The 26,437-nt window shown below is 42.4% G+C and overlaps 1 protein-coding gene across 4 annotated transcripts in view; it reads left to right on the top strand.

Annotated features, from left to right (window-relative positions):
* The window catches only part of IL12RB1 (interleukin 12 receptor subunit beta 1), a 144,693-nt gene that overhangs the window by 57,573 nt on the left and 60,683 nt on the right, over positions 1–26,437 (top strand). For 3 of the 4 annotated variants that reach the window (XM_033954936.1, XM_033954935.1, XM_033954933.1), the window contains exons 1-4: positions 2,486–2,600; positions 15,725–15,845; positions 21,873–22,042; positions 25,497–25,639. In XM_033954936.1, the coding sequence (XP_033810827.1) occupies positions 2,555–2,600; positions 15,725–15,845; positions 21,873–22,042; positions 25,497–25,639 (480 nt within the window). In that variant the 5' untranslated portion in view covers positions 2,486–2,554. Of the gene's footprint in view, positions 1–2,485; positions 2,601–15,724; positions 15,846–21,872; positions 22,043–25,496; positions 25,640–26,437 lie in introns of those variants that run through there. The other variant, XM_033954934.1, reaches the window with a different exon arrangement.

The following is a 26,437-nucleotide window of genomic DNA, read 5'->3' as shown; positions in this document are numbered from 1 at the left end:
CTACCTTTGTTCTCTGGTTTCTGCTTTCCACATCTTCTCATTCAATTCCTTCCATCCACTGTGTGTCTTCTCTCTACGTCTTCCATTTGCTGTTACTGTGCCTCTCCCTTCACCCCCCCCCCAATTGGTCTAGCACCCATCTTCTTCCCTCCGCTCCCCCATAGTCTGGCATCTGTCTTCTTCCCACTCTGTCTTCCACATTTCCCTTCGGGGTCTGTTCCTCTCCACCCTCCTTCAATGTCTGTCCTATTCCTTTCCACCACCACCCTTCCCTCCCTCCTTTACCATCTGTTCCTTTCTACTACCCTTCAGCTCCTCTCACGTGGCTTATCTATCTACCTTCCTCCCTCTTATTTTCATGGCACGTTACAATGTATTTTGTGCAAGCCACTGGAGCCTGCGAGCTCGGTCCCTGTCCCATCCCCACAAACCATCTCGCTTCTGTGCTCCTATTTTCTCCATTTCTAATATCTCCCCTATGTATCTGTCATTGCCCCCCCCCCCCGTGTCCATATACCATCCCCATGGCATGTCCCCTTTATGTCTCTGTCCCTATGCCCCATGCACATAATTTCCCCTCTTTCTGTTACCTTCCTGTGTCCAGATTTCCCCTATCTTCCTCTTCCATACCAGTGTGTCTCTTCTTTTCAACCCCATCTAGCTTTTTTCCCTCTTTCTTCCCCCCCCCCCCCTGCTTCTAGCATCTGGCTCACCTGCCTGTCCTTCCCTTTCTTTCCTGCTGTGGGTTTTTCTTTCCGTCTTCATCCCCTTGGCCCAGAATCCTTTTCCCTTTCACTCCCTCCTTCCAATTTGAGCCGGGAACATGAGCGATCGCACGGTCCCCGCAGCCACCACTCGCCTGCCCAATCGATCCTACTGTTTAGCCAGCTCTCTCCCTTCGCCTCACCTTAGTTTGTAGGTTTTGTTTTTCGGCGACATGCACGCTTTCCCAAAGAGCCGCGCACGCGCGGCTGCTCAGTGTTCAATCTTCTGCTCTGCTGCAACTTCCTGTTTCCGGTTGCGTCAGAGCAGAAGATCGAAACTGAACAGCAGCGGGGACCGGGGGAGTCTCATGGGAGCGCGTGCGGGACCCGGCCTGAGGCCTAATCAGTGTCTGCACCGTACGGCACACCAGGCAACATCTCGCGGCACACTAGGAACAGCGGTTGAAAAACACTGCTCTATTAGACAGCCCTCTCTCGCAACCAGTTTAAATTGTGATGGGGCTGGGGCTTAACTTGGACTTAAATGGCATCGGGAGTGTCACTATTCATCTCAGCGACCCCGAAAACTATGGATTAGAGACTAATATCTGTTGTTTTCGATTATTTTTACGTCGCCCCCTTCCCACCCCCACAGTATTTTCCCCCAGATAGTAAGTTATCTGTATACCAAGTTTGGTTGAAATGTCTGCATGCGTTTCAGAGTTATGCTGGATCATACAAACATATACAGATACATCCAATTTTATATACGTATATAGATAGATTGCAGTATTTCTTAGATTTTTGTTCTGATTAATTGAGTTCCAGTTAACATAGTTAACTGTAATTATATAAAGACACACAAGTGTCTTGTATTTTTATAAAATGTGGTTAAATAAGGATCTTCTCCACCTCCAAGCCCAGGTGCCCTATTAAAAATATTCAAAACAACATAGCCAATTGTGAGATCCATGTGGACTTTTACAAACAGAAGACATATGCATAAATTTCCCCTTCAAACTGTCTGGAGAGAAAAAGTAGCCATGGGGATTTTCAGAAAATGGGTATCTGCAGTAAAAAAGACTCTAGACAATGCATCTACTGAAAATGCAAAATTAAGATGTAGATAGAACTCCCGTGACCTATACCCACCCTGTAAAATCCTCTGCAATATTACAGGGAGAAGCAGGTGCACTGTTTCACAATTTGCATGCTTTCACCCCCGTATAGGGTGCATTGTTTTTGAAAATGGCTCTCCCTCTGAATTAGTCCATTTAAATGCACAGCTATAGCACCTGTGAGACTGATTTGATCCTATCACATCTCTTCAGTGAGAATTCCCACCTCTCTGATCTTCCACCAACTTTCTAGATCCTGCGTTTCCAAACTTAAAAAGACGAATTGGCTATAATTTGAGGCTAGTTGTCCTCACAGATACTCCTCACTGGTCTGAGTATTTCTTGCTCTCCCGGCCTCCTGATACTTGTGCAAGACCTTCCCATCCCCTTGAAGAAGGTGTCATAGCCTGCTGTGTCTCATTGAGGTTAACTTGTGGCTTCAGCAATGTCCGCCCACTACCTGATCAGACTTGCTGACGTTCAAGAAACTCTGCTTGTCTTTTTTCCAGTTGCCTTATTACGCTTTTGAAAATTCATCTATCTTTTACCAGAAATGCAGCTCAGAGATCACTGTGCTGCAGCTCTGTTTTTGGCCAGGATCCTCTGGCAGCTCAGCACTAGATAGGTTAAAAAAAAAAAAAAATGCTTGCCATGATGGGATGAGGAGATACACACCATGAAAGAGCGGCTTCAGATATCTCATTATCTGCATTGATCTTGGGGGGAAGAGACATGCTACCAGTAATGTTCCTTCTACTTGCAGCTAATGCGTTGAGAGGTACGTACCCCCCCCCCCCACCACCCCAACACACACATATCCAATGCAGGGCAATGGTACCTTAATAGTAAGGAAGAAAAAAATCATTGTGCATGTTGGAGTGGCATAGGATGAGAAACTGGTTTACCACTGAGATACAGTGCAAGACCTTCCCATCCCCTGGAGAAGATGTCATAGCCTGCTGTGTTTTTGGTGCCTTGTTGGGTGAATGGATATTGAGATAGGGGAGAGATGGAAGGTGAAAAAAGGGCACTAGAAGATGGTGTTTGGCTGTCATAAATGGTGGAAAACCAGAGGAAGATGACAAGAACTGACTTGGATAAAGACAGCTATCTTACAAACAGATGCAGTCAGGTTACTATGGCTGGCAATTTGGATATATCTTCAGTAGTATGGACAGGAAGAACTGAACAGGCTGAATGGGCCAACTGGTCTTATCCTCTATAATAAAACTGTAAGTGTGCATGCGCACTTACAACACTGTGTTCCCTGACAGCGTGATGTGTGCCTCCGTGCCGAATTCGATTTCAGGTGCGTGGGGCGGCTTGCAATGGCTTGCAGCGCATGCAGCGATTTGAGCGGTGGTGGCGGTTTAACTCCTGCACTGCCACTGCTGCCCAGCAGCTTCTTCTCACCCCCGGACTAGGAAACACAGCAGCCGTGGAGCATTTGCTAGGCTGGCCCACTTCGATAATGCGAGGTGGGCTGGCCTAGCAAAAGCCCCGAGGCTGCCCGGGCTAGCGGATGCTGGACAGGGGGAGCAGGGAAGGAGAAGGCCTACTGCTGGATAGGGGAATCAGGTAAGAGGTGCTGCTGGACAGGGGGAAGGTAAAAGAAAGGGAGAAGGCCTATTGCTGGACAAGGGGAGCAGGGAAGTGGTGCTGCTGGACAGGGGGGCGGTAAAACAAAGGGAGAAGGGCTGCTGCTGGACACGGGGGAGGTAAAAGGAAGTGAGAAGGGCTACTGATGGAAAGGGGGAGCAGGCAAGGGGTGGTGGTGGATAGCCAAGGAAAGAGAGAATGAAAGAAAAAAAGACAGATAGACAGCGGCCAAGGAGAGAGAGAGAGAGAGAAAGAAAGAAAGACCGACACACACATTTATTCTAGCACCCGTTAATGTAACAGGCTTAAAGACTAGTCTGGCCATAATTTGCTATGTTACCATGCTCCTTTCCTCAACTCACTGAACAAGGTCACTTAACCTTCATCTGGTGGTGGTGCACCTATAAACATGACCTGTTTGCTGCTGTGCATAGGAATGATTTTCTAACTTCTATTCATTGTTCCCAACAGTAATCGAGCAATTTTGTTAAGGATTAGGGTTTGAAAAAAAACCCCAAACCCTACACAATTAATTTCAGATAACACATTTTCATTCGTTAGTGTCAAGGGCATAAAAGCTGTATTGATACAAAACTAGTTTTCTGAATAACTAGTCAACATTGTGTTACAGAAGACAGATCCTGGTTTGCAGTCTGCTGCTCTATTCGGTTATTCCTGCACTGCCATAGAGGGCAGAGACCTAAACAATTTTTTTTTTTGTAAATCATGTTTATTCATTTTCAAAAGAATAAGAACATACAAACATTAGCCAGTAAATACAGCAAGAAAACCACCAGGTCAGAACTAACAATACAAATTAAACTAACTCATAATGAAAGTAGGCAATAAACATAGTACGTTCATAAGCAAACAGGAAACCTCCCCCCCTAAACAAACCCTCCAAATCCCCCCAACCCTCCCCACAACCCCTCTTCCCCCCTCCCCGTGTCAGATGGGTATACAGAAACAATAAGTCATATTCTGGAGAGCGAAACAGCACTACATCAAGCATTCAAAAGTTGACTACGGGCCACTGGCGTTAATGTGGACCAGAAGGGTTCCCATATCAAGGTGAACCGTTGATCCAACTTAGGACTAGATTCATCAACCTGACTTCTGTGGCCGATCCTTGGCTGATTCCAGCAGGCCCGAACAATTCACAACAGCAAAAAAATTCTAATGAGGGCGATTGGAGGAATGCCCCTCTCTGCCCGCACAGATCGCTAGTGTGCGATCCTGACGCAAGCGCAGACCATCTGGTTTCCCTGCAGATGGTCTGCGCAAGTGTTTTGGGTCCGTCTTTTTTTTTTTTTTTTTTCGTGCCCCGACTCTCCTGCTCTCCTAGGAAGGGAAGAAACCATCCTTTTTTAACTCAAAAACTCAGAGACGCTTTAACAACCGGCCCTTGAAATCCTGTCTCCCTTTTCAAAGCATTCACAGCGCCGGCAGAGCTGACTCCTGTGGCGGTGGTGCTTTTTACTTTACTTTTGTAGCCCAGCGAGCCCCTGGTTTTAACCCGCAGGTTAAAACCGCGGGCTCGCAGTGCGGGAAGGGCAGGAGAGATTCGGGGAAAAGCAGGGCGGCAGGCAGGAGAGATTTGGGCGGCGATTCAGGGGAGAGCAGGGCAGCAGGCAGGAGAGATTCGGGGCAGCAGAGAGCAGGGCGGCAATGAAGCAGGAGAGTCAGAAAGGACGTTTGCGACTGGTCCCCAGCACTTGCTTCTTGGGTTGATCACGAAATTTGTTTTGTGAATCAGGTCCCTTCCTACTTTGCATGCCATTCCCCTCATTTGCATGCGCGGATAGGAAGCAGATCGCAGGAGTTGCTAGTGAATCGGGCCGGAGGGAAATTGGGTCACAAAGGGGTCGCAAACCGATCGGTACACGATCAGTTTGCTTAGTGAAGCTAGCCCTTAGAGTCCATGTCTTTTATTGATCTGCACTCCATTTAAGATTGCATGATCATCAGAGAACGCCATTGTGCTAGAGAAGGTGCAGTCGGAGTTAGCCATCATTGAAGTATACACTTTTTCCCCAGAAGGGACACATGATGAAGAAAATCTTGTAGTCCCCTTGGTCTAGGATGTGCCACTTGATAACAGCCAAATAACATCAATGGTGCATGACAACCTAAACAATTTTAACTGCAGAATAAGAGAGGATGTAATGGACAGATGACAGGATAAATGAATTTTAGGAACTCCAAACCTGGAGTAAGTTAAAGTGCTCACCAGGTGTCACTAATTCTTGTATGTACAATGAGGACACCTGAGTATAACAAAGAGAAATTGTGCATCACAAGGTGAGAGATTTTGGTGTTACCATATAGCTCCAGAAAAAGGAGGGTGAATTGAGACATCTCGGTTTTACTTCCATTGAAAGCAATGGAAGTAAAACCTGGATGTTTCAATCCGTCCTTTTTCTGGAGCGATATGGTAACCCTAAATGAGGTAACACAAACTTTGATTTATATTTCCAAATGGCTGCAACACAACACCCTTCAAAGAGAGAATAAGCAGGGTTAAAGCTTGCCCAGTCTCCAAATAAATCTGCTACTCTGGTTACATTTGGAGCACTAACTGCTGGCTTAGTTTTCAGAGAAACAGGGGAGTAAAAGTCAAATATATATTTTTTTAAATTAAAAACGAAAAGATGGTCCCTTTTTGTTGGATGACTTAATACATTCATCAAGTTCAAAGAATCTGGATAGGTTTAAGGAGAAAATGTAACCAAATTCTATCAGAAGCTACATTGGCTCCTAATTGAGGCAAGAATATTATTCAAGTTAGGTTGTACCTGTTACAAGACATTGTGTGGCCTTATACCTGATTATATTATTGATCACTTTAAATTTACTGAAAGAAAACGTTTTTCTCGGCATTTTATTTACATTTCCTACTGTAAAAGGTTGCATATACAAAAGATTTTTCCATAGAATTTTATCTTTTCAAGCTGGATCATGGGATAAACCCTTTTCTGTCCTGATAACAAATTCCAACTCCTCTTTCCTTTAGAAAAATGCTAAAGACCTACTTATTTGACAAATTCTTCTGAATGTGATTATAATACACTGTGCTTGTACAGTCTCTTGATTGTTTGTTACTGTGGTATATAAGTGAATTATGTTATGTTAGTAAATCCACTGCAAGTTAAATTTTCAGGGAAATTACTACCCTTCAGTTTGTACATTTTCTGGAGGCCTTCCTACAAAATTGTTGTGTTTTTTTGCTTAGGGGAAAAATTAATGTGAATCCCCTAGTGGTGGAGTGCTGCAATTACCTCCAAGTATAAAAATTGATGGAAGTGTCATGGTATCTAGCAGGATTTACCAAATAACTCCACACAACCAAGGGGGATTCAACAAGAAAAGAGTTGTAAAATGTATTAAATAGAAGTATTAAAAAAGAGATTTGGGAAAGCTCTTCACATGGGTACCAGGATGTTAATAATTAAGAGTAAATTACAAAAGTAATAGTATATTTCAGAATCCCCCTAAAATTGGCAAAAGTTCAATGGCCTGTTTAACTTATATAGCGTACAGACAGTTTAAATGCTTGCGCCCAATACTTAATTATTAAGGGAGCTACTAAAATGGTGTGTGTTCTTCGTCATAAGGCGTATGGGGATAGACTTAAAGATCTCAATATGTATACTTTAGAGGAAAGTTAGGAGAGGGAAGATATGATAGAGATGTTTAAATACCTATGTGGCATAAATGCGCATGAGTCGAGTCTTTCATTTGAAAGGAAGTTCTGGAATGAGAGGGCATACGATGAAGTTAAGAGGTGATGGTTCAGGAGTAATCTAAGGAAATACTTTTTTACAGAAAAGGTGGTAGATGAATAGAACAGTCTCCTGGAAGAGGTAGTGGAGACAGAGACTGTGTCTGAATTCAAGAAAGCCTGGGATAGTCACGTGGGATCTCTTAGAGAGAGGAAGAGATAATGGTTACTGTGGATGGGCAGACTAGATGGGCCATTTGTCCTTTATTTGCCATCATGTTTCTAGTGGTTTACATGAATTTATTCAGTACTCAAGCATTTCCCCTGTCTGTCCTGGTGGGCTCATAATCTATTTAATTTAGCTGAGGCAATTAAGTGACTTGCACAAGGTCACATGGAGCAGCATGAGTTTGAACCCACAACCTCAGAGTGCTGCGCCACATATATTGCCTTATTTCCCCAGTAATTCAACTACTGGAACTCAATTTTGTCACTAACAACTTTTAAAAAGACTATAACATCAAATAAGTACAAAACTAGTCTCCCTTACTCGTATAATTTCAATTCTTTTCACGAAGACTATTACTCTTTGTTCTTAAATTCCTCTCTTTGCTCCCCTTTTTCGGTGTCAAGAGATTCACATTTAACAAGTATCCCTTCAGGTAAGTATACTACAATGAACAATACAAATATGAGTAACTTTACGGGTAACTTAAATACTCAGAACTGAGCTGTGTTACGTTGGAATAAATATGGCCTAGTACAGTACATTTGTGTGCATACAATGTTACTGGTCTAGTAGAGTTTCTGTAAACGTTGCATCTGTCTTACGATGGGTGTCCATGTCTCCACAGCCCATTGAAGTCATCTCGTCAACTCAGGAACACCGGAGTACCTACTACACTGACTAAAAACACAAATCATAAAAAGGAAAATCCTAGCCTAAATAAAACAGAGGGCTTGGCAGGAGAGATGGAAAGGCTAACTAAATGCAAAAACCATAAGAGAAAGGAGGGTTCCTAACAGAACAAGTAATTTCTATACTGCATAACTGGCAAATTTGATGCGGTTTACAAAATTTAATAAATAATACAAGCTAGAGAGAATTGATTAATTTGCGAACAAACGTGTCTTTAGTTGCTTTTGAAAATGATTGTAAGACAGTCCTCCCCAACAGTAGTAGCTTCCATATCCCTTTCAGTTTGGTTTCTTTCATCCTTCCTGCACTATGATCTCTGGCTAACTATCATTAAACCTCTTAGAGCAGGGGTGTCAAACTCAAATCACATAAGGGGCCGAAATCTAAAACACAGGCTAAGTCGTGGGCCAGATTTTTTATTAAGATAGTTAGGCGTAGAAGTATAGGGATACAACCTCTCCAAACCCCCCCCCCCCACCACCATCTCTGTGGTATAAACAAAAAAATAAAAAAAAGACTTTTCCTCTCTCTTTTAGGTCCTAGTTCACGCTTGCTGTCTAACACCAGCTCTGACATATTGTAATCACAAAATAGAAAATAAAATGATTTTTTCTACTTTTTGTTGTTTGGTCATTTTATTTTTCCATCATCTTGGTTCCAGTTTCTCTTTCTGCTTTTTGTCTATCTTCTACTAATTTTCTTTCTAGTGTCTGTCTATTTTTCTCCTCTTCTCTCTTGTTCCATTCCCTCCTTATGCCTATCTCCAACATATTGATTTTTCCCATTCAGCTTTATTAACTTTTTCTTTTCTTTTTTGCCTCTGTCCACTCAAATCTTGCCCTCTCTCACCCTTCTTTTAAATTTTCAGCTACCTCTCAATTCTCCATCTCCTCTGAGTTCCTAGCTCTGCTATTTCCCAGCCTCCTATTTCCTTCTCCTCCTCCTCTCTCCCCTTGGTCTAACATTTTGCTCCCTCTCTTTTCTGTTGTTCTTCCCTCCCCCTTTGATGCTGAACAATGAGATGGAAAGAAAAAAAAAAGAAAAAGAGATGCTGCATCTCTCTCTCTCCCTTCTACTCCCAGGCCTAACATTTCTCCCTCCCTTCCATTCCCAGATCCAACTTCTCTCCCTTTCTCTTCCCAACTGCCCCCATCCCATCTCTCCCCATCTGCCTGCCTGCCTCCCTCCAGGTCCACCATTTCTCCCTCTCTCTTCCCAACAGTTCTCCCTTCAAGTATCTCTTTTCCTCTTCCTCTACACCACCCCAGGTCCAACCTGTCTCCCTTCATCTCTCTTTCTCCTCACAGCCCAGCATGTCTTTCCTCCTGCGCCGATCCCTTTCTCCTCACAGCCTAGCATGTCTTCCCTCCTGTGTCGGTCCCTCTCTTCTCACAGCCCAGCATGTGTTTTCTCCCGTGCCGGTCCAATGTCACCGTCAAGCTGAAAAATCTACCGGCCTCAGCAGTGATTCAGCAACATTGTCCGCGGCTCATCTCCAATGATGCACAACTTCCTGTTTCCACCCGGGTGGACCACGGCAGATGGAAAGCAGGAGGGGGAGCCACAGACAACATTGCTGAATAGCTGTCGAGGCCGGCAGAGTTTTCAGCGTGACAGCGACAATGGACTGGCGTGGGAGGAAAGGCAGGCTGGACTGTGAGAAGGGGAAGTTCAGGAGCACTGCCACGGGCCACATAAAATGGCCAGGGCCTTGTGTTTGACACCTGTGCCTTAGAGGCACACTCCCAAGCAAGAGTTCACAGAGGCAGATTGTGAGGTGCAACTTTCTCACAGACAGGCTTGAAGGTGGGATAAAAGCAAGACTGACTGAGTCAGAAGAAGAATAACCAGGTCAGAGATGCCAAATTAGTTTTAGGCTGGAAATTTTGGGACAGTTCTGGATTTCTGACACCTCATCCTGGTGCAACACTAATTTCAATGGGCAGGATCAGGCACTACAAATCCCACACTGCTTTGAGATTTAAGTTCAAAACCAGGACTGGCCAAAAAGTCTTCAGCCTTGAACTGGGTAACTCGTCATCTCTGCCAAGTCATCAGAACAGGCTGAGTCAGTCTTAAACAAATCCCCTCTTTATATCTGGACTTGCAGTTCCTGCTCTTCCTCAGAGAAACAAACTTCAGGTTTTTTTAATGTCAAACCAAGAGCTTTTGATGCTTATACTCCTTCCTACGCACAAAAAGTCTTTAGGGCAACTATCATTCTGTGAGGCTCTGATTTGCATGTGGTTAACTAGATTGTGGTTGGGGGAAGAGGACGTTGATGTGCGATGATGGGATTTCTCACTTTAGCAATCTCCTTCCCACTCCCCTATCAGAATGTCATATTTCAATTACAGCACAAGTGTAGAACGAGAACCCTTGATCACAAAAAAAAAAAGAGTAAAAAAAAAAGCAACTACAGCCAGTGAAAGTAAAGTGCAACACTTGAAGTCACTTACAGTGTGTGGTCAGTTAACTAAAATGTCATACAGTATTAATTTAGGTATACAGCTCTGTGCCAACCAGTCCTGTTACTGTGTAGGAATTTCACCCAGGAAACACACACACGCAGTCTTAGAGTCGAGAAGGAGGTGCTGCCAGAGGCTAGCTCCGAGTCCCTTTTTATTATGCTTCTAAGCTAATGACATCATAGTAACTCCCTCGTTTACACATCTCATGATTGGTGGATACAAAGGTACATGCTTTTACATTGGTGGATACAAAGAAAGATACATGCTTATACATCGTGATCATCCTCCCTATACCTCGTGCTTTTACCTCGTGATCATCCTCCAACTCAGCACTTAGACAAGGACCTGATTAACACGTGGACAGAGCCTGAGTCTTTGCACATATGCAGTGCCTGTCAGCTGATGTCCTTTCCAAATAAGGACAGCTCAAATACGATAAGCTTGTGAGAGTCCAAAGGTTATAATGCATACTCCTTAAGCTATCTTAATTAGCCTTAAGCTCAGGGCCTGCACGTAGGCAAAGTCTGATTGTTTCCCCATATAAGGAATAAGGGTAAACCTGTGTCAGGTTAATATGTGACAAGGGTCTTGTGACAAGATGCTAGCATTTTCCTTTACTTAGAATGGCTGCATGGCAAGAAGGGAGAGGAATGGGAATAATTCATAATTCTTTCACAGGGGCTTATAATTCTTACTCAGGGCCTAGATCCACACACAGGGCCTAGATCCACACACAGGGCCCAGATCAGTGTGCCGACCTGGCCTGGTTCAGAACTGCCTGTGTGCTGACCTTGCCTGTGTTCTGATGCCCTGGATCAGAACTTATCAGACCTCCATCCCTACATTACTGAACCACAGCATGGAGTTGTCTTTTTGTTCAGAGCCCCTTAAGACAAGGAGGAACTACCTGTTCATGTATATGGTAGGCAAAATTAGGACTGGCTCTGTCTGTTCTATTTTTAAAAATTGTATTTTTTAAAGCATTTACAATAATTTCCCAAAAATAACTCTTGTAACAGAAAGATAGCCTCATGAAATATATACAGTAAGGTAACATCAATCAATATTCACATAAGAAAGTAAATTCATGTACTATAGCCATTCTACCATTATTAAGGAAAGACAAGGCACTAATCCAGATAATCAATAACACAAAGAGGGGCATTTCCGATATGATGTCTAAATACGAGTTTAGATGTTTTGCGGAACATGCACAAAAATCCAGTACTAAACATTCCCATTTTCAAAACTACAAAATGTCTATCTAGTGGGGTTTTTTTTAATGGATGTTCATGCTGTGTATTTCTATCTTTCTAAACCATTAAAAAAAAAGTCCAAAAAAACCTCACATAAAACAAGCCATTGGAATGTAGGAGAGGTCAGGATTCTTAATATACTGGCCACACAGACATCCCAGCAGAGCAGTTGGCCATCCTATGGGAGGGGCCTTAGGCATCTGAGCCAATCAGGGCCGTAGGCCACTCCCTGGTGCATCCCAGAATGCACTGGGAAGGGGAAAGCCTACCATTTTGGAGTGGCGGGCCTGCTGGCCAGAGGGAATAAGCATCCCTCAGGCTGGACTTTCTTCTCAGAGATATGGGGTTGTGGCTTCAGAGAGGCTGATGGCAAGGTGACTTGGACATCGGTTAGAGAATCAGGGGGTTAAGGCAGATGCTATTCTGTTTAGGACACCGGTGTGCAATTCTCAACTGCTTCTTAGGAGTCCACTAAAACCAGCATCCTATAGAAAATCAACACCTAAATGTTTAACTATAGGAAAACTCTAGAAGAAAATACTAAGGATATAAAAAGTCTTATGGAAAGGCAACAATTAATTAAGAAAAATGCTACTATACAGAACAAAATTGAGAACTGGCCGGACTTTTTTCTAAGAGGCATTGGGGTGGGTGGGTGGGGAGTGCAGGGTGTCGGGGTCGACTTAGGGGTAAGGGGTAGGGGTCTAGGTTCATACCCATAACAAATGCCTACAGTGTAGGCAGCCCGCCTCTGGGTGTTTTTTTTAAATGTGCATCCCAATTGGCTGCCAGACAGCAGTAGGACGCCTACCGCCACCTACAATCAGGACATCCATTTATGGAATCTATCCCTTATTGTCCAAAACAGTTATCTAAGTTAAAGCTCTCTGAAATTGAGTAAAGTCAATAATTTCCAAGAAAATGATTTTTCCAGACCTATAATTGCATCCCAAATAGCATCTAGGGTAACATTTGTAGGTTTAACTGGAGGTAATGACTAACTTAAAGAAAGTTCTTCCATCGTAAACTCTTTGGATGTGCAATCCCCACCAAATCTGATATTTCCTGTAAAATGCCCACCAAATTCTGTCCCCTACTCAATATGTTTCACAATTTTTTGGCTTTTTTAAGTGTGAAACATATTGAGTAGGGGCTAGTGAAGAAGCCATAGCCAGTGAGAAGAATTTTGGCAACCAAGCAAACACAAAATTGTGTGGTGACCAAATGGCATGTCTGAAGCCCTGATAATTTGACTAAAGCAATTTATTAAGAAGAGAGAGCGGCATTGAGAGATATAGTTGTGGTATTATGAATGGTTTACCAATGCCAGAATATTGACTGAGATTATAACGCACCAAATTCTGTGGCATACCTGAAAAGGCAGTCACCTCCAATGGTTGAGGAAATCAACTCAACCCTATCCCTGACACTGCAGAGACCTCTTTGGGAACTATTGAATCAGTGAAGAATCAACCCATAGCCACAGGCATTGCAGGCGGAATCTGCAACGCAAGACTGAGAGTGGTGTTAACTCCAAGCAATGTGGTTACCTCACCTTTTCCCATCCTCGTGTGCAGCAGAGTATCCAGTTATGGTAAAATGATCAAGTGGACCTGAAACAGGTGCTATTGGTGTTGTGGAATAAATGTGTTGCCTCCCCATCTTCTTGGGTATCTCTTTAAGGCAAGTTTGGCTCTAGGAAAAAGCAGTGTATCATCTCACCGATGCTCCCTCACAGCATGCACCTTGTCTCTCCTATATGTCCATCTGATCAGTTTGAAATGGTTGATATGGTAACCATTAGGAACAGTGATTTTGGGCCCCAAAGCAGTTATGCTTGTGTACCTATGTTAAAATAAGTCAAAGATATGTAGAGGGCTTACTGATTTGCTGAATTTATTGATGTGACATGGATTGGAGGTGAATATTTAAAACAATCCTGGCCATTTAAATCACATGTCTGGGGCTAACTGGGCATATTCAGGGCACAAAACCAGCTATTGTGGGGGTGTTCCAGGGCCAGAGTAGTACATGTCTGGCTAACTGCCAATATTACCGGTCAAGGTAACTATATAAATAAGACCACTATTTGTCTCAGTTGGCTAAATGCTGAGGGGCTTATAATCAAAACATTGAGATGTCCAAAACCCACCTAAGTCGGTGCTTGGACGTCCTAATAGCTGGAACATCCAAGAGCCGATATTTGAAACCAACTTTCTGGATGTCCACAGGACTTCTAAGCCACTGTGCGTCCAGAGCTCAAAAGGGCGTGTTGGGAGGTGGGTTATGTGTGGGCACTGGACAGGCTTAAATCTGGATGTCCTGCAGTGATAATCAAAGCTTTTCCAGGATGTCCTAGATGGAACTTAGACACCTGGAGTTAGACCTGTTTTAGATGTGTTTAAGTGCCCCAAAGATAACCAAACTGACCAAATGACCATATTAAGGTATGACTCCCTTAATGCTCTCAGAGCTCCTCCCATCACCAAAATATCATATTTAAAGAGCACATACCTGTCTGTAGAACAGCAGCATCTGGTATGGGAAAGCCTAGTAGAGGATCACACAGGTATCTTAAGTGGATGGCTAGTGAACCATACAGAGGAGGACTCAGGTCCATAAGCCACTGTAGGCCATCATAATCCACCAAAATCCTGCTCTATTTCCACATAGATGCCACCTGTAGCTGTAAGGGCTATTGGAGTGGGAGACAGGTGGATATAGTAGGTTTGGGGGAAATTTTGGAGGGCTCAGCATAAATTGTAAGGGTTGTTTGGTGAGATGTACTTCTGGCACTCTATGTAAAGTTCACAGCAGTGCCCTCTAAGGTGTCCCACTGATCTAATGGCATGTCTATGTGGCCAGTCCATTACAATGCTAGCCCCTCCTATATCCAAATGATCTGCATTTGGACGCTTGGAGCTTGGACGCATCTGTGGTCAAAAATGCTGCATGAAGTTGGACGTCTTGTCGGACATGGTGTCCAAGTAGGAGATTTTCAGGAAACAAATTTGGACATCCAAGACATTCAAAAATGGATGCTTTCTTGCCCCCCGACTTTGGATGTCTAGCGGGAAACGTCCAAAGTCAGATTTAGATGCATTATTGAATATGCCCCTCTGAATATCACATTTAACTAGCTATGATTTTGCCACTCCTGTATACCCAGAAATTCAATATCAGAGCCTGGATATGGCTGAATGTCAGGCCCAATGTCTTTATGAGCACATCCAAGCCCCACCTTTAGGGGGTCTAGAAAATCATGAACAAACACAATGGTAATGGCCAAATGGACAAACTGGGTGATCCAACATAAGAAATTATTTATTTTACAATGACACACAGATTTCTAATGGTGAAAATATCCAGATACAGGCAATATAACCTTTATCAGGAGTCATAAAGGGTAGAAAAAAATCCAATATGGCCATCTTAAATACTTTCAAAATATATACGTATATTAAGGCCCCCCTTTATCAAGCCGCGTTAGGGTTTTTTATCGCCGGCTGAGCGGTTAAAAAATCCTAACGCAGCTTGATAAAATGAAGTGTCAGAGCTTTTACCGTAGTGGCTGGTGATAAAAAAAATCCTAACATGGCTTAATAAAAGGGGGCCTAAATTTTTAAAAATCCCCAAAACATGAAGGTAGAATTCCAACCCATGAGACATTGAAGATGTGAATATAATTCCAATTAAAACATATATCAATTTCAAATAATAAAATCTGAATAATAAAATGCATAAGCATTTTATTATTTTGATTTTAATTTCTTTGTGATTTGTGGAATTTTCTTTGGTTTTCTCTTTTTTTTTTTGTTGGGGGTCTAGAGAATCATCACCCTATCATTTAGCAATGGTATCTAGTCCATTAAAATGTCTTCTTGTGGGATGTAACATCAAAGAGCAGCCATTAGTGAAGACCTCTGTATTTTACAGGCTGTGCCCAGAAGTCACCAACAGATCTGATTTGCTATTTAAAATACGATTTCACTTGTATGGTCTGCACCTGGAGAGCTGGTGACTCATCAGCTGATACAACTTATCGACTTCATTTATGGTAAGAATGGGAAAAAATGCATCAAGGCATCTGATATTTAGTAGATGTATGATGATTTTTAAAATCATGTATAGATTGGCTCCAGTGGCATATGGTGAGGGCTTTCATGCGATTCAATGAATCCCCAGCTCTAAAGCCCTGCTTTTTTATGTTTTTGTTTATTTTTTGCTTGATGCAGTTTGATTTGTTGAGTAGACAGCCTGTTTAACCAGTCAAACTGCATCAAACAAAAAGTATATTGTATATTGAAATTGTTTGTTTGCACTATGGTAGTTTGGAAACTTAATAAAGATTTACAAAAAAAAAAAAATAGTAAACCAAAAAAATAAAAGCAGGTCCTCTTGGGCTGAGGATTCTCCGAACCTCCCTGAAGGTCCAGACGGTACTGATCTGAATTTGATTGTCTAAGCAGCATCTGCCTGTTGCCTGCTCAACCAATAAAATTCAGAGCAGTGCCCTCAGGACCTTTAGGGGGTGGGGCGAATCCCCTGACCATACACCACTGATTAGTTCCATTGTATATATCTGTATTTGTTATACTATTCTCCACTGGTAGATTCAAGGTTTGTTCAAAAAGTTCCAGTACTGATTTTATAAAAATGTATTAAACAATCTTACAACTTATTCCATTGGATCCTCTTCCCTAAGTATACACTTTTCCCAATGTCATTTCCACTTCTGGAAACAGTCCTTAAGCGCATCTTCAGGAATCACCAAAAGTTGCTGCATAGAATTTTGCTTTATGTCTTCAATGGTGTTGAATCACTTTCCTTTCAACATGAATTTAAGTTTATGAAACAAGAAGTCAGCAGGGGCCAAGTCAGGAGAGAAAGGTGGCTAGGGAAGAACTGTCAACGCGTTTTTGTGCAAAATTTGTGAATTTTGATACATTCAAAACACTTTCCACAACTAATGACATGTTCCCCATAAGCCACTTTCAACATTTCATAAGTTTCTGTAGTGGTCTTACCCAATTTTAAACAGAACTTCATGCTGTAGTGCTGCTCATTGAAGTTGCACATGATGAAAAATAGCCGATCACGAAAACACACTTTCACAAAAACTGCTGTAGCTTGGAGATGAAAACAGATATCAATAAATGGATAAAAGGAGGTTACTTATGAGGTTTCAAGCTACTCAATGCCACCTAGTGTGCCTCAAAAGAACTTCCTGTTGGTACACAATTCAAACTGTCCTGGACCTTTTTGAATAGACCTTATATAATTATACCAGAAGACACTTATCCTTAAATTTTCCTTCAGTTAAAGAGGTGGAGAGGCATAATTGAAAGGAACGTCTAAATCCATTTTCGTCTAAGTAGCAAGTCGTCCAAAGTAAAAAAACAGCGTAGGATACATTTTCAAAAAATATGTCCAAATTTTTTTTCGTTTTGAAAATTGTCTAAGTATACGTCCTGCCGATCTGATCGTCCAAGCCGCTAAATCGTCCATCTTTATACCACATTTTCATCCAACTTTTCATCCAAGTCAAAAATGCATAGAACAAGCCCTGTTGGACGAGGGAGGGGTCTGCAAAGTGATGGACTGAACACCCAGACATGGCACCTAAATAGTGGGGTACCTTACAGGGCACTGCTGTGAACTTCACAAAGAGGGTGCCATGTCATCATCTCACTATAGCTTCCTTATAGGTCATGGTGAGCCCCCAAAACCACCTAGACCCACTTATCTACCACCCCAATAACCCTTATGGCTGCAGGAGCCACCTATATGCCAATACAAAAGGGTTTTGGGGGTATATAGGGGAGTGCACATGTTTCAATATCAATGCAGTGATTACAGGGGCTTATGGGCATGGGTCCTCCTCTCCATGGGTCCCTAACCCACCTTCAAGACGGCTTAAGACGCTTCTGTGCAGCACAACTAGGTTTTCCAGGTGATGATGTTCTGGAGGTACAATTTTCAAATTGTGATTAATATTTTTATGGGGGGGTCAGTGATCACTGTGGTAGTGTGTGGGGGTCTGTATTATGTGTTTGCATTGCTTATCTGGTCACTTTAGGTGGGTTCTTGTGACTTAGACCATGTTTTAAATCAGGGGTGTCCAACCTTTTGGCTTCACTGGGCCGCATTGGCCGAAAAAAAATGTTACTGGGGCTGCGCAAATGCGCAAACGCTGCAGCAAGACAGAGGAGGGAGCCGGCAAGACAGTAAACACCCGGGGGAAGCAGAGGAAAACACTGCATCGCCCTCGACCGGGGCCGCACAAAATACTTCACGGAGCCGCATGTTGGACTCCCCTGTTTTAAATGGTCTAAGTCACAACGTCCAAGTTCCGTCGATCCTGTGCTGTTTAACTTTCCGTTATACATGCAGTACGATTAAGTCTAAGCCGGCCCACGCCCCAGCCAACTCCCTCCCTCGACACTCCTCCTGACACTCCCCGTTTAGCTGTGGTCGTTCAGCGGCACTCTGAAGGCCTAGGTCGTTTATAAATACGTCCAAAACCCATTTTTATTATTGGCACTTGGACGTATTTTGACAATGTTCGTCCAAGTGCCAACTTAAGCCGGCTTTTGGACATTTTTCTATTTCGATTATGAGCCCCATATTGTTTAAGAAACTGGCTAAATTAACAATGACTTTTACAAAGCCATGGTAGAGGTTTCTACCATGGGCCAGTGAGGTAAATGATTCAACACTCATAGAATTCCTATGAGCGTCGGAGCATTTACCTCACTGGCCCACAGTAGAAACCTATACCACAGCTTTGTAAAAGGAGCCCCTAGTTTGCAATATCTGGTGGATAAACATTGGAATACCTTGCCATCTTCCCTTCATCAGAATCAAAATTATTTTTTTTAGTCAGGAAGCATTTAAAAAATTTTGTATTTAAAGTTTTTAAATAGGATCTTAGGTTTCTTGCTGTTTTTTGCTCAATGGTTATGATAATTGACATTTTATTGTTTCAGAAACTGTGATGTAGTTGCCAGAAATGTTCTGGTCTCTTGGAAAATGTAGTCTGCATAGAACTGCTCAGGCTTTGTGTGAACTATAAGGTGATATATTTGTATTATACTCAGGAGGGTCTTGGGCCATAGTACAAAAAGGACTACTGGTGGACCATAGAGGAGACTGAGAGCCCAGGATGGTAGTCTTGTCTTTAAAGCTAGCAGGGGATGGAAAGGATTTGTTCATGAATGTTCCACATTCTCCACAGAATGCTGGGCCAAGGATGCTGGAAATTAGTAAAGTGGTGAGGTGAATTTTGGCACGGTTTATTTATGATAGCTGTATGGGCAGTATTCTTGATAAAGCAGGTAACCCTACCAGGTACAGGGGCTTGTATAGTTATCAATGTGGGCTATTTTAGCACAGGTCCCATTTTATGCAATGAGACCTAGTTACTAATAACTGGGGTTAACAGTAAAATAATACCTGCAATGAAATCCCTACTTAATAAAAAAAAAATAAAAATAGAAAAGAAATGTTTTTAGGAATCAAAGTCACTGCTATATGTAATAAAAGTGAGCCAAGTATAAGGCAATCAAGCCTTTGCGACATCACTGATGAGGTTGGCTCTTAGGTGGAATGAGGAATTATGACATCACAATATCGGCTCTGATTATAAGAGACTAAAACTCTTCATATTAAGAGAAGCTATGAATGTGGGCTACCATTAAGATGGATTATTTTACCACTAATGCATGCAATGAGACCTAGTTACTACTAACAGGGGTTAACATTAAAATAAAATATTTTAACAATAGCTCATGATGATAATGTCTCCCCCACCACACGATGCTACAAATTTGGCCCTAGTGGAACACTGGAAATTTTCATGTGACCCATTTTTTACAGAGCACAGCCTGCAAATCCAAAGGAACACATTTGGAAACTGCTGTGTACTGCAAACTTGGTAAAATGATGTATTTATTTGAGAAAGCTTTTTTTAAAAAATATTTTTATTAATTTTATATGACAAAACAAAACAATCTTAAACAATCCAACTGTACAAATCATGGTTTGTATAAACATAGCAAAACAAAGCAAAACTAAACAATAAATACTGAACAGGGGGGAGGGGAAAGGTACATAGCAATTAAGTAAATAGATAAATAAATATACAAGTATATACACCTATATATATATATATATATATATATATTTACATATATATATATGGTAGGGTTATCATTAAAAGGTATATTATCATTAAAAGATATATATGTGAGTTTGTAGTAGGATTTTCAACGAGCATTACCTATTGACTTGACTCTAAATTACTATTTGTCAGCGGTCTAAGTTGCAGTAAATTTGGACAGGACTCCAGATTTTAAGGAATGAACTGGTGGAATGATGTTTTTCTGCGATCATCCTTTAATTTATAGCTGGATTTACTGCATATGGGGTAGGGGACTAAGTGACTTGCCCAGGATCACAAGGAGCAGCGTGGGTTTAAACCCCAACCTCAGGGTGCCGAGATTGTAGCTTTAACCGCTGCGCCACACTCAACCCTCCATTGCCTTAGGTACAAACTTAGGGGTCTTCTTGCAAAGCTGTGGTAGAAAGTAGCCACAGTGTGTCCTTATGAGTCTTTTCTGCATACCAAGGCGATTTTTATTGCTGCTGGAAAATGGCTGATTTTTTAGTTCACGAATTATGGCCATGCACCAGTGTTAACTCTACTTTACTGTTGAAAAGGATTAAAACCACAGAGCGCGAAGAGCAATCTATTTGCAACGGTAGCAGGTGGAGAAAAAAGCCTCAGAATAAAGTGACAATCATAAACATAAGTAGTATTGTTATTCTGTTGAAACCCTTATTGTTTGCGGTCATGCACCAATGTTGCCATAAGTGCATGACTATCGCCAAAAACTATCACGTGAGCCCCTACTGCCATCCATTTTGGAAGCAGTAAGGAATCACACGCTAATCAGTAAAATGCAGGAGTGCTATATCAAATCTTAATAAACATAAACATAATCTTGGCCTAAACAGTTCATGGCAATTTAGATGCACTAACTGATTAGCACAGAAATGCCTACTCTCTGCCCCCAGACATGCCCCCTCCCATAAACATTTTAAATATTTTTAGCAAGTGATATGCGTGCACAGATTCAGACTTATCATGGAATGCCTCAAAGTGTCCCGCTGTAAGCCCTTTTAAGGTAGTAAGTAAAAAGCAACCATAGATTGTAAGTCTTCCAGGGTCATGGAACTACTGTAGCTGAGTATAACTCAGCTTCAGTTAGAACTGAAAAGGGTGTGAGGTCCCTTTCTCCCGGGGAAAGTTCCCTTACCAGAAGGTTCCCATTTTAACATACAGACACACATACACTTCTCCCTCCGTATTTGTAGTTTCAGCACTCGCGATTTCTATTATTCGCGGTTTTTACATTTTTACAAATTACATCATCCGTGAGTACCGATAAAAATTTTGGCGCATTTTTCCCAGCACTTTCTTCAGCGTGCACAGAGAAAATCGCTGAATAGCTTTTCCATGTGTTATTCACGGTTTTATCATATTCACGAGGGTTTAACAGAAAACCGCAAATAACATATGAAAAAGTTATTTGCGGTTTTTTCGTATCCGCGGTTCTGTTCATCTCCAATCACCGTGAATATGGAGGGAGAAATGTTATTACTTTAGTAGAACTGTTGTGGTCTCTACATTAGCAGCTTTAATTGGGAAGAAAACAGTTAATGACATATATGGGATGGGATGGTAGGTTTGGGGAAGAAAATCATTCTTTGAGGTTGACAGACCCTTCCCTGAGGTTCTTGAATTTTAAATGTAGTATGACTACCAGGTCTACTGTAAAGAGAACCCACTTCTGTTTTCTCCACCATATGAGTCTATTGCAATGACTGGCCTAGTGGTATAAAGAGATAAAATTATTTAAGGAAGAGAAGCCCAACATCTTCATATGAAGTCAATATGAGAAAGTAGTTATTCTCATAGATGCCATCAACTTGTAAGTAACAGTATTGATGTTTTAAGGCTCTTTAATACTCCACTTTGATTTTACAACTCCTTTAATTGCAACTGACTTTGTTTTTGGAGTAATGAGGAGAAATCTTACTGCGAGATCATAGATACGGGAACCTCAACTCAACTGATCATCGACCGTCAAGAAATCCATATCGACAAAAATTACACTGCCTGGGTACAATCTTGTCTGCAAGGTCATTGCCACAGTTCCAGTAACATTACCCTGATACCATTTTATTCCAGTAAGTACTATGTTATAGTTTTCCTGCTCTGCCCACATGTTTCCTCCAAGGAGATGCTTTTCTCAAGTGTAGCTCAGGATTTCAGCTCAGTTTCAGGGTTGAAGACTTATTCTTCTGAAAGTTCAGTGATAGAGTTGTTGGGGTGGGGGTAAGGGGCAGTGCATATAAGCATTTTTGTGTATCCTGACTCCTTTTCACTTGCTTCTTGTTTTTCATCTCTTCTTCCCCCTTGTCTTCTTTCCTGAACCTGTTTTGCTGTTTTGACCAGGTTCATTCTATTGGACAATAGGTTGGGAATCATCAACCTTCCTTACTAGTCAACAGGTTTGCATTGTCATGGGCTACTTTCTGTGTGGTTCCAACACCTCATCTCAGTAGTGTAGCCAGAAAATAATTTCTGGGGTAACATGGGTGGGCACCTATTTCCTGTTCCCTTCCTCCCTCCTTCCACTCCCCTACCAAATTTAAAAAAACATAAGCTAGCAAGGATCTTCAGGCCCTACCAGCTGAAGACATTCAGTGTCGGCATTGGTGACTGAAAGTTGTGCCACTGATTGCCTCACTTTTCTGACTGGGGGTGTCAGACTGAACTCTGGATGTCTTCAGCTGGTGAACTTGAGGATCTCTGCCAGTTCCATAAATGATGTGCTGTGTCAAAAACACCCTTCAGAGAGGTGTGGAAAAGTGACAATATCCTCTGACCCCTTCTACCAGGGGTATCGTCAGGGCTTATAACCGACCCTAGGTGCCTGCCTGGGGTCTGGGAGTACAGGTAAGTACTTGCTGCATTCACAAATTCAAACTCAGTCAGAAAGTCAGAAATCAAAAATGGTTTTAATTTTGAACCAGCAGTCAAAATAAATGTACATAATATGGTCTTAGTCCAACTCTGCATCAATACAAAACCATAAGGAAAATCATATGGCATTCAGCCTTCAAAACCATTTCTTCAAAAACAAAGGCAGAAGGAAATATATATATATAGTATATATATAGATTTGGCAGACAGCACAAACGATGATAGTAACAGTTCTTTGCATGAGGGTAAAGCCCTAAGTCCCGCCTGCAGTATATCACAACAAAAGAAGGTTTGAAAAACAAAACTTTTTTCTTCACTAGACAATAAAGCTCTTGTCCAGCCCTCAAATTAAAGTGCTTCCAGGAAGCCAAAACTTCTTCTGTTTGTCAGTTATTTTTATAAAGCAAAATATCAAAATGCAAGGCATACAAGAAATGCATATTGCAGAAGTAGAGAGCTTCTGTAATTCTCTGAGACCTCAGAGGTAAACTGAAACAGCCAGGTTCCATCCCATGCTCTCTGGTTGCTGTAGCAACTATCAGTAGGCAACTCAGCTGAACAGAGCCCTGTAATTACTACCAGCAATGGCATACACAGTGTATACTGGCACGCATTCAAAACACTGATTTTACACCGTTCTTTTCTACCTAAGCAGAGCATGAAATTGGCAGTCTTTATAAACTCAGGTAAGCAAACTGTTTGTCAAAAATGCAAAACTCAAAATCACTGGTAACTATGCCTACGGAGAAACAACCAGCTGCAAACAAATACTCACTCATTAGTTGGTCTCCATTTGTTCTGGCATGATTTCTGTGCTGCTACCATTCTCTAGAAAGTCCATGCTCTCACAACCCTCTGGAGCATAAAGGTTAGAGGTGGAAAAACTTACTTCCACCTCTTCCATGGGCCAGTCTGAGACTCCACAATCTGCCTGCTCTGGCCAAGGCTCCTGCCTTTCCTTAGCCTGCTTGAGGATGTCTGCCACATCACTCTCTTTACTGCTTCCCTCAGCCTGTCTTTAATCGGCCCAAAGCCACTCCCCTTCAGCCTGTAGAGGGGGATGGGTTTTGGTTCATCAGCAGCAGGCTGTGTAAGCTCCAACTTCCCCTGTTAGCTCTGCCTTATTCTTAAAGGCACAGCCACCTTGGCTTTAGCTGTCCTAGCTGATGTACTGACAGGGTAAGAATATTGCCTTTCTGCTTGCTCATAATAAAACTGGTCAACTTTACTTCTGCTCTTACAGCATGGGCAAGGGAGGTCAGTCTTAAACTGCTCAGTAGAGCTGACCTGGTCAGCTCTTCTGCATACAAATTGCAGCTATACTCACTCGAGGAGCGCAGAGAGAGGGGGGACATGATTGAGACGTTCAAGTATCTCTCGGGCTGCATAGAGACGGAGGAAGATATCTTCCTTTTCAAGGGTCCCACGACAACAAGAGGGCATCCGTGGAAAATTAGGGGAGGGAAACTACGAGCTGGCACCAGAAATTCTTTTTCACAGAAAGGGTGGTTGATCGCTGGAATAGTCTTCCACTGCATGTGATCGAGGCCAGCAGCGTGCCTGATTTTAAGGCCAAATGGGATCGTCACATGGGATCTATTCACAGGGCGAAGGTAGGAGAGGAACATTAGGGTGGGCAGACTAGATGGGCCTTGGCTCTTATCTGCCGTCTATTTCTATGTTTCTTGTCAGCTCTAGGTGCAAAACCTGTGCGGGCACTGGGTTTGTCACAGCTGGCTGCTGGGAGGGCCTGAGGCAATAGTGGAGGGCATTAAACAGTGCACTTAGCCCATCTGTAGCTACACCCATGCCCCATTGTTCAGGAATCTACCAGCCCCAAGCGGGGGTGAGGAGAGTGGGGGGGGGGGGGGTGTGGGTATGTCCAACTATGGGAAATCTCTGGCAAGATGCAGGACACTTAGCAACCTTTGCAGACAATATTAAAAAGAGAAGCTACAAATCCTTAGTAAATCCACATCTTTTTTTTTATGTTACAGGTGTAACGTCTACTCTTTTTGCTCTGCCCTTTTTGAAGTCTGCAGGGAGCAGAAGTACAGGGGTAAAAATTCTACCAGGATTGGTTAGTGCTTTTGTGGCTGCTGCTGGTATTATATCTGCTGCTGGCTATTTCTTAGGCGGTTAAATATGACATTCAGCATGCAACCACCTACATGAAATTCAACAATGATAGGACTGAGTTTTAATATGATTTATATGGTAACTTAGGTGGTTAAATGCTGAATATTGGCACTTAACTGCATAAGTGCTAACTCTGCTTCTGAATCACACATAAAATAGCTGACTAATTAGGGGCTCATTTTCAAAGCAGTTAGACTTACAAAGTTCCATAGAATACTATGGAACTTTGTAAGTCTAACTGCTTTGAAAATAGGTCTCTATGGCTTTAGCGATTAGTGCTGACTTTTTGTGCCACTAACTGACTGTGTCCCCTAAATATCAGCAGATGTTCCCATACAAGTGATTTAACTGGCTAGAAGCTTCTCCTGATTGGATAAATCACTTTGAATATCAAACCCACAGTACAACATAGTGCATTCTGTTCTGATCAGTGCTGACACATCAGCATACAATAAAATTACTCCTGCTACATTATTTCCATACTCCAGCTCAGTAATCCATGTCCTGTCATTCCAGTCAAATACAATCCCCCAAGTTCTGAAGCAGTCGAGTTTTCCAGGTTTAATGGGACACTCCGAATGACATGGAAGAATCCAGAAAATCAGCCTTTACGGAAAGAAGCTCGCTACAAAAGTAGAATACACTTCAAATGGACAACGGTAAGAATTAAAATGGCAAGGGCAATATGTGGGTTCAATTCTTAGGCCTGGTTTCCTCTCCCTGGACTGGGCCAGAGCTTCTGCAAAGGCAGTGTTCATGACTTCTTTGTAGGGGAAGCAGTCACAGCCATTGCATACCAGTGATGCACAGAGGTTGCTGGTGCAGGGTTTGAGTATCTCATGTTTCTAAGATCACTCAATGGTCAAGGACTGGCATTGCAATGGCTAGATGAGTTGGAGTTATAAATAGGACAAAAACCCTAATACATTTACCTACGTAATATAAATGTGCATGAGTTGAGTCTCTTTCATTTGAAAGGAAACTCTGCAATGAAAGGGCATAGGATGAAGTTAAGAGATTATAGGCTCCGGAGTAATCTGAGGAAATACTTTTTTACAGAAAGGGTGAGAGATGTGTAGAACAGTCTCCCGGAAGAGGTGATGAAGACAGAGACTGTGTGAATTCAAGAAGGCATGGGATAGGCATGTGGGATCTCTTAGAGGAAGAGATAATGGTTACTGCGGATGGGCAGACTAGATGGGCCATTTGGCCTTTATCTGCTGTCATGTTTCTATGTATGCTGGGGCCCACTAGTGATTAGTTTCCATTGGATGGGAAGCCCAAAACTAGAGAATGACACGGTAACAGTATTTATCACCGTCCCTGTCCCCATCCCCATGGATAACTGCAGAAAACCATCCCCATGTCATTCTTAAGGAGAGGGGGAAGAATCAGAGTATGAGTGGGCACAACTGACATTGCATTGAAGAATGCTGGTGTAGAAGGACTGAGGTTGA

This window comes from Geotrypetes seraphini, chromosome 8 (genome assembly GCF_902459505.1).
Source record: "Geotrypetes seraphini chromosome 8, aGeoSer1.1, whole genome shotgun sequence".
Lineage (NCBI taxonomy): Eukaryota > Metazoa > Chordata > Amphibia > Gymnophiona > Dermophiidae > Geotrypetes > Geotrypetes seraphini.
Note: the sequence above shows the minus strand (reverse complement) of the source record. Positions and strands in the feature narration are given on the sequence as shown.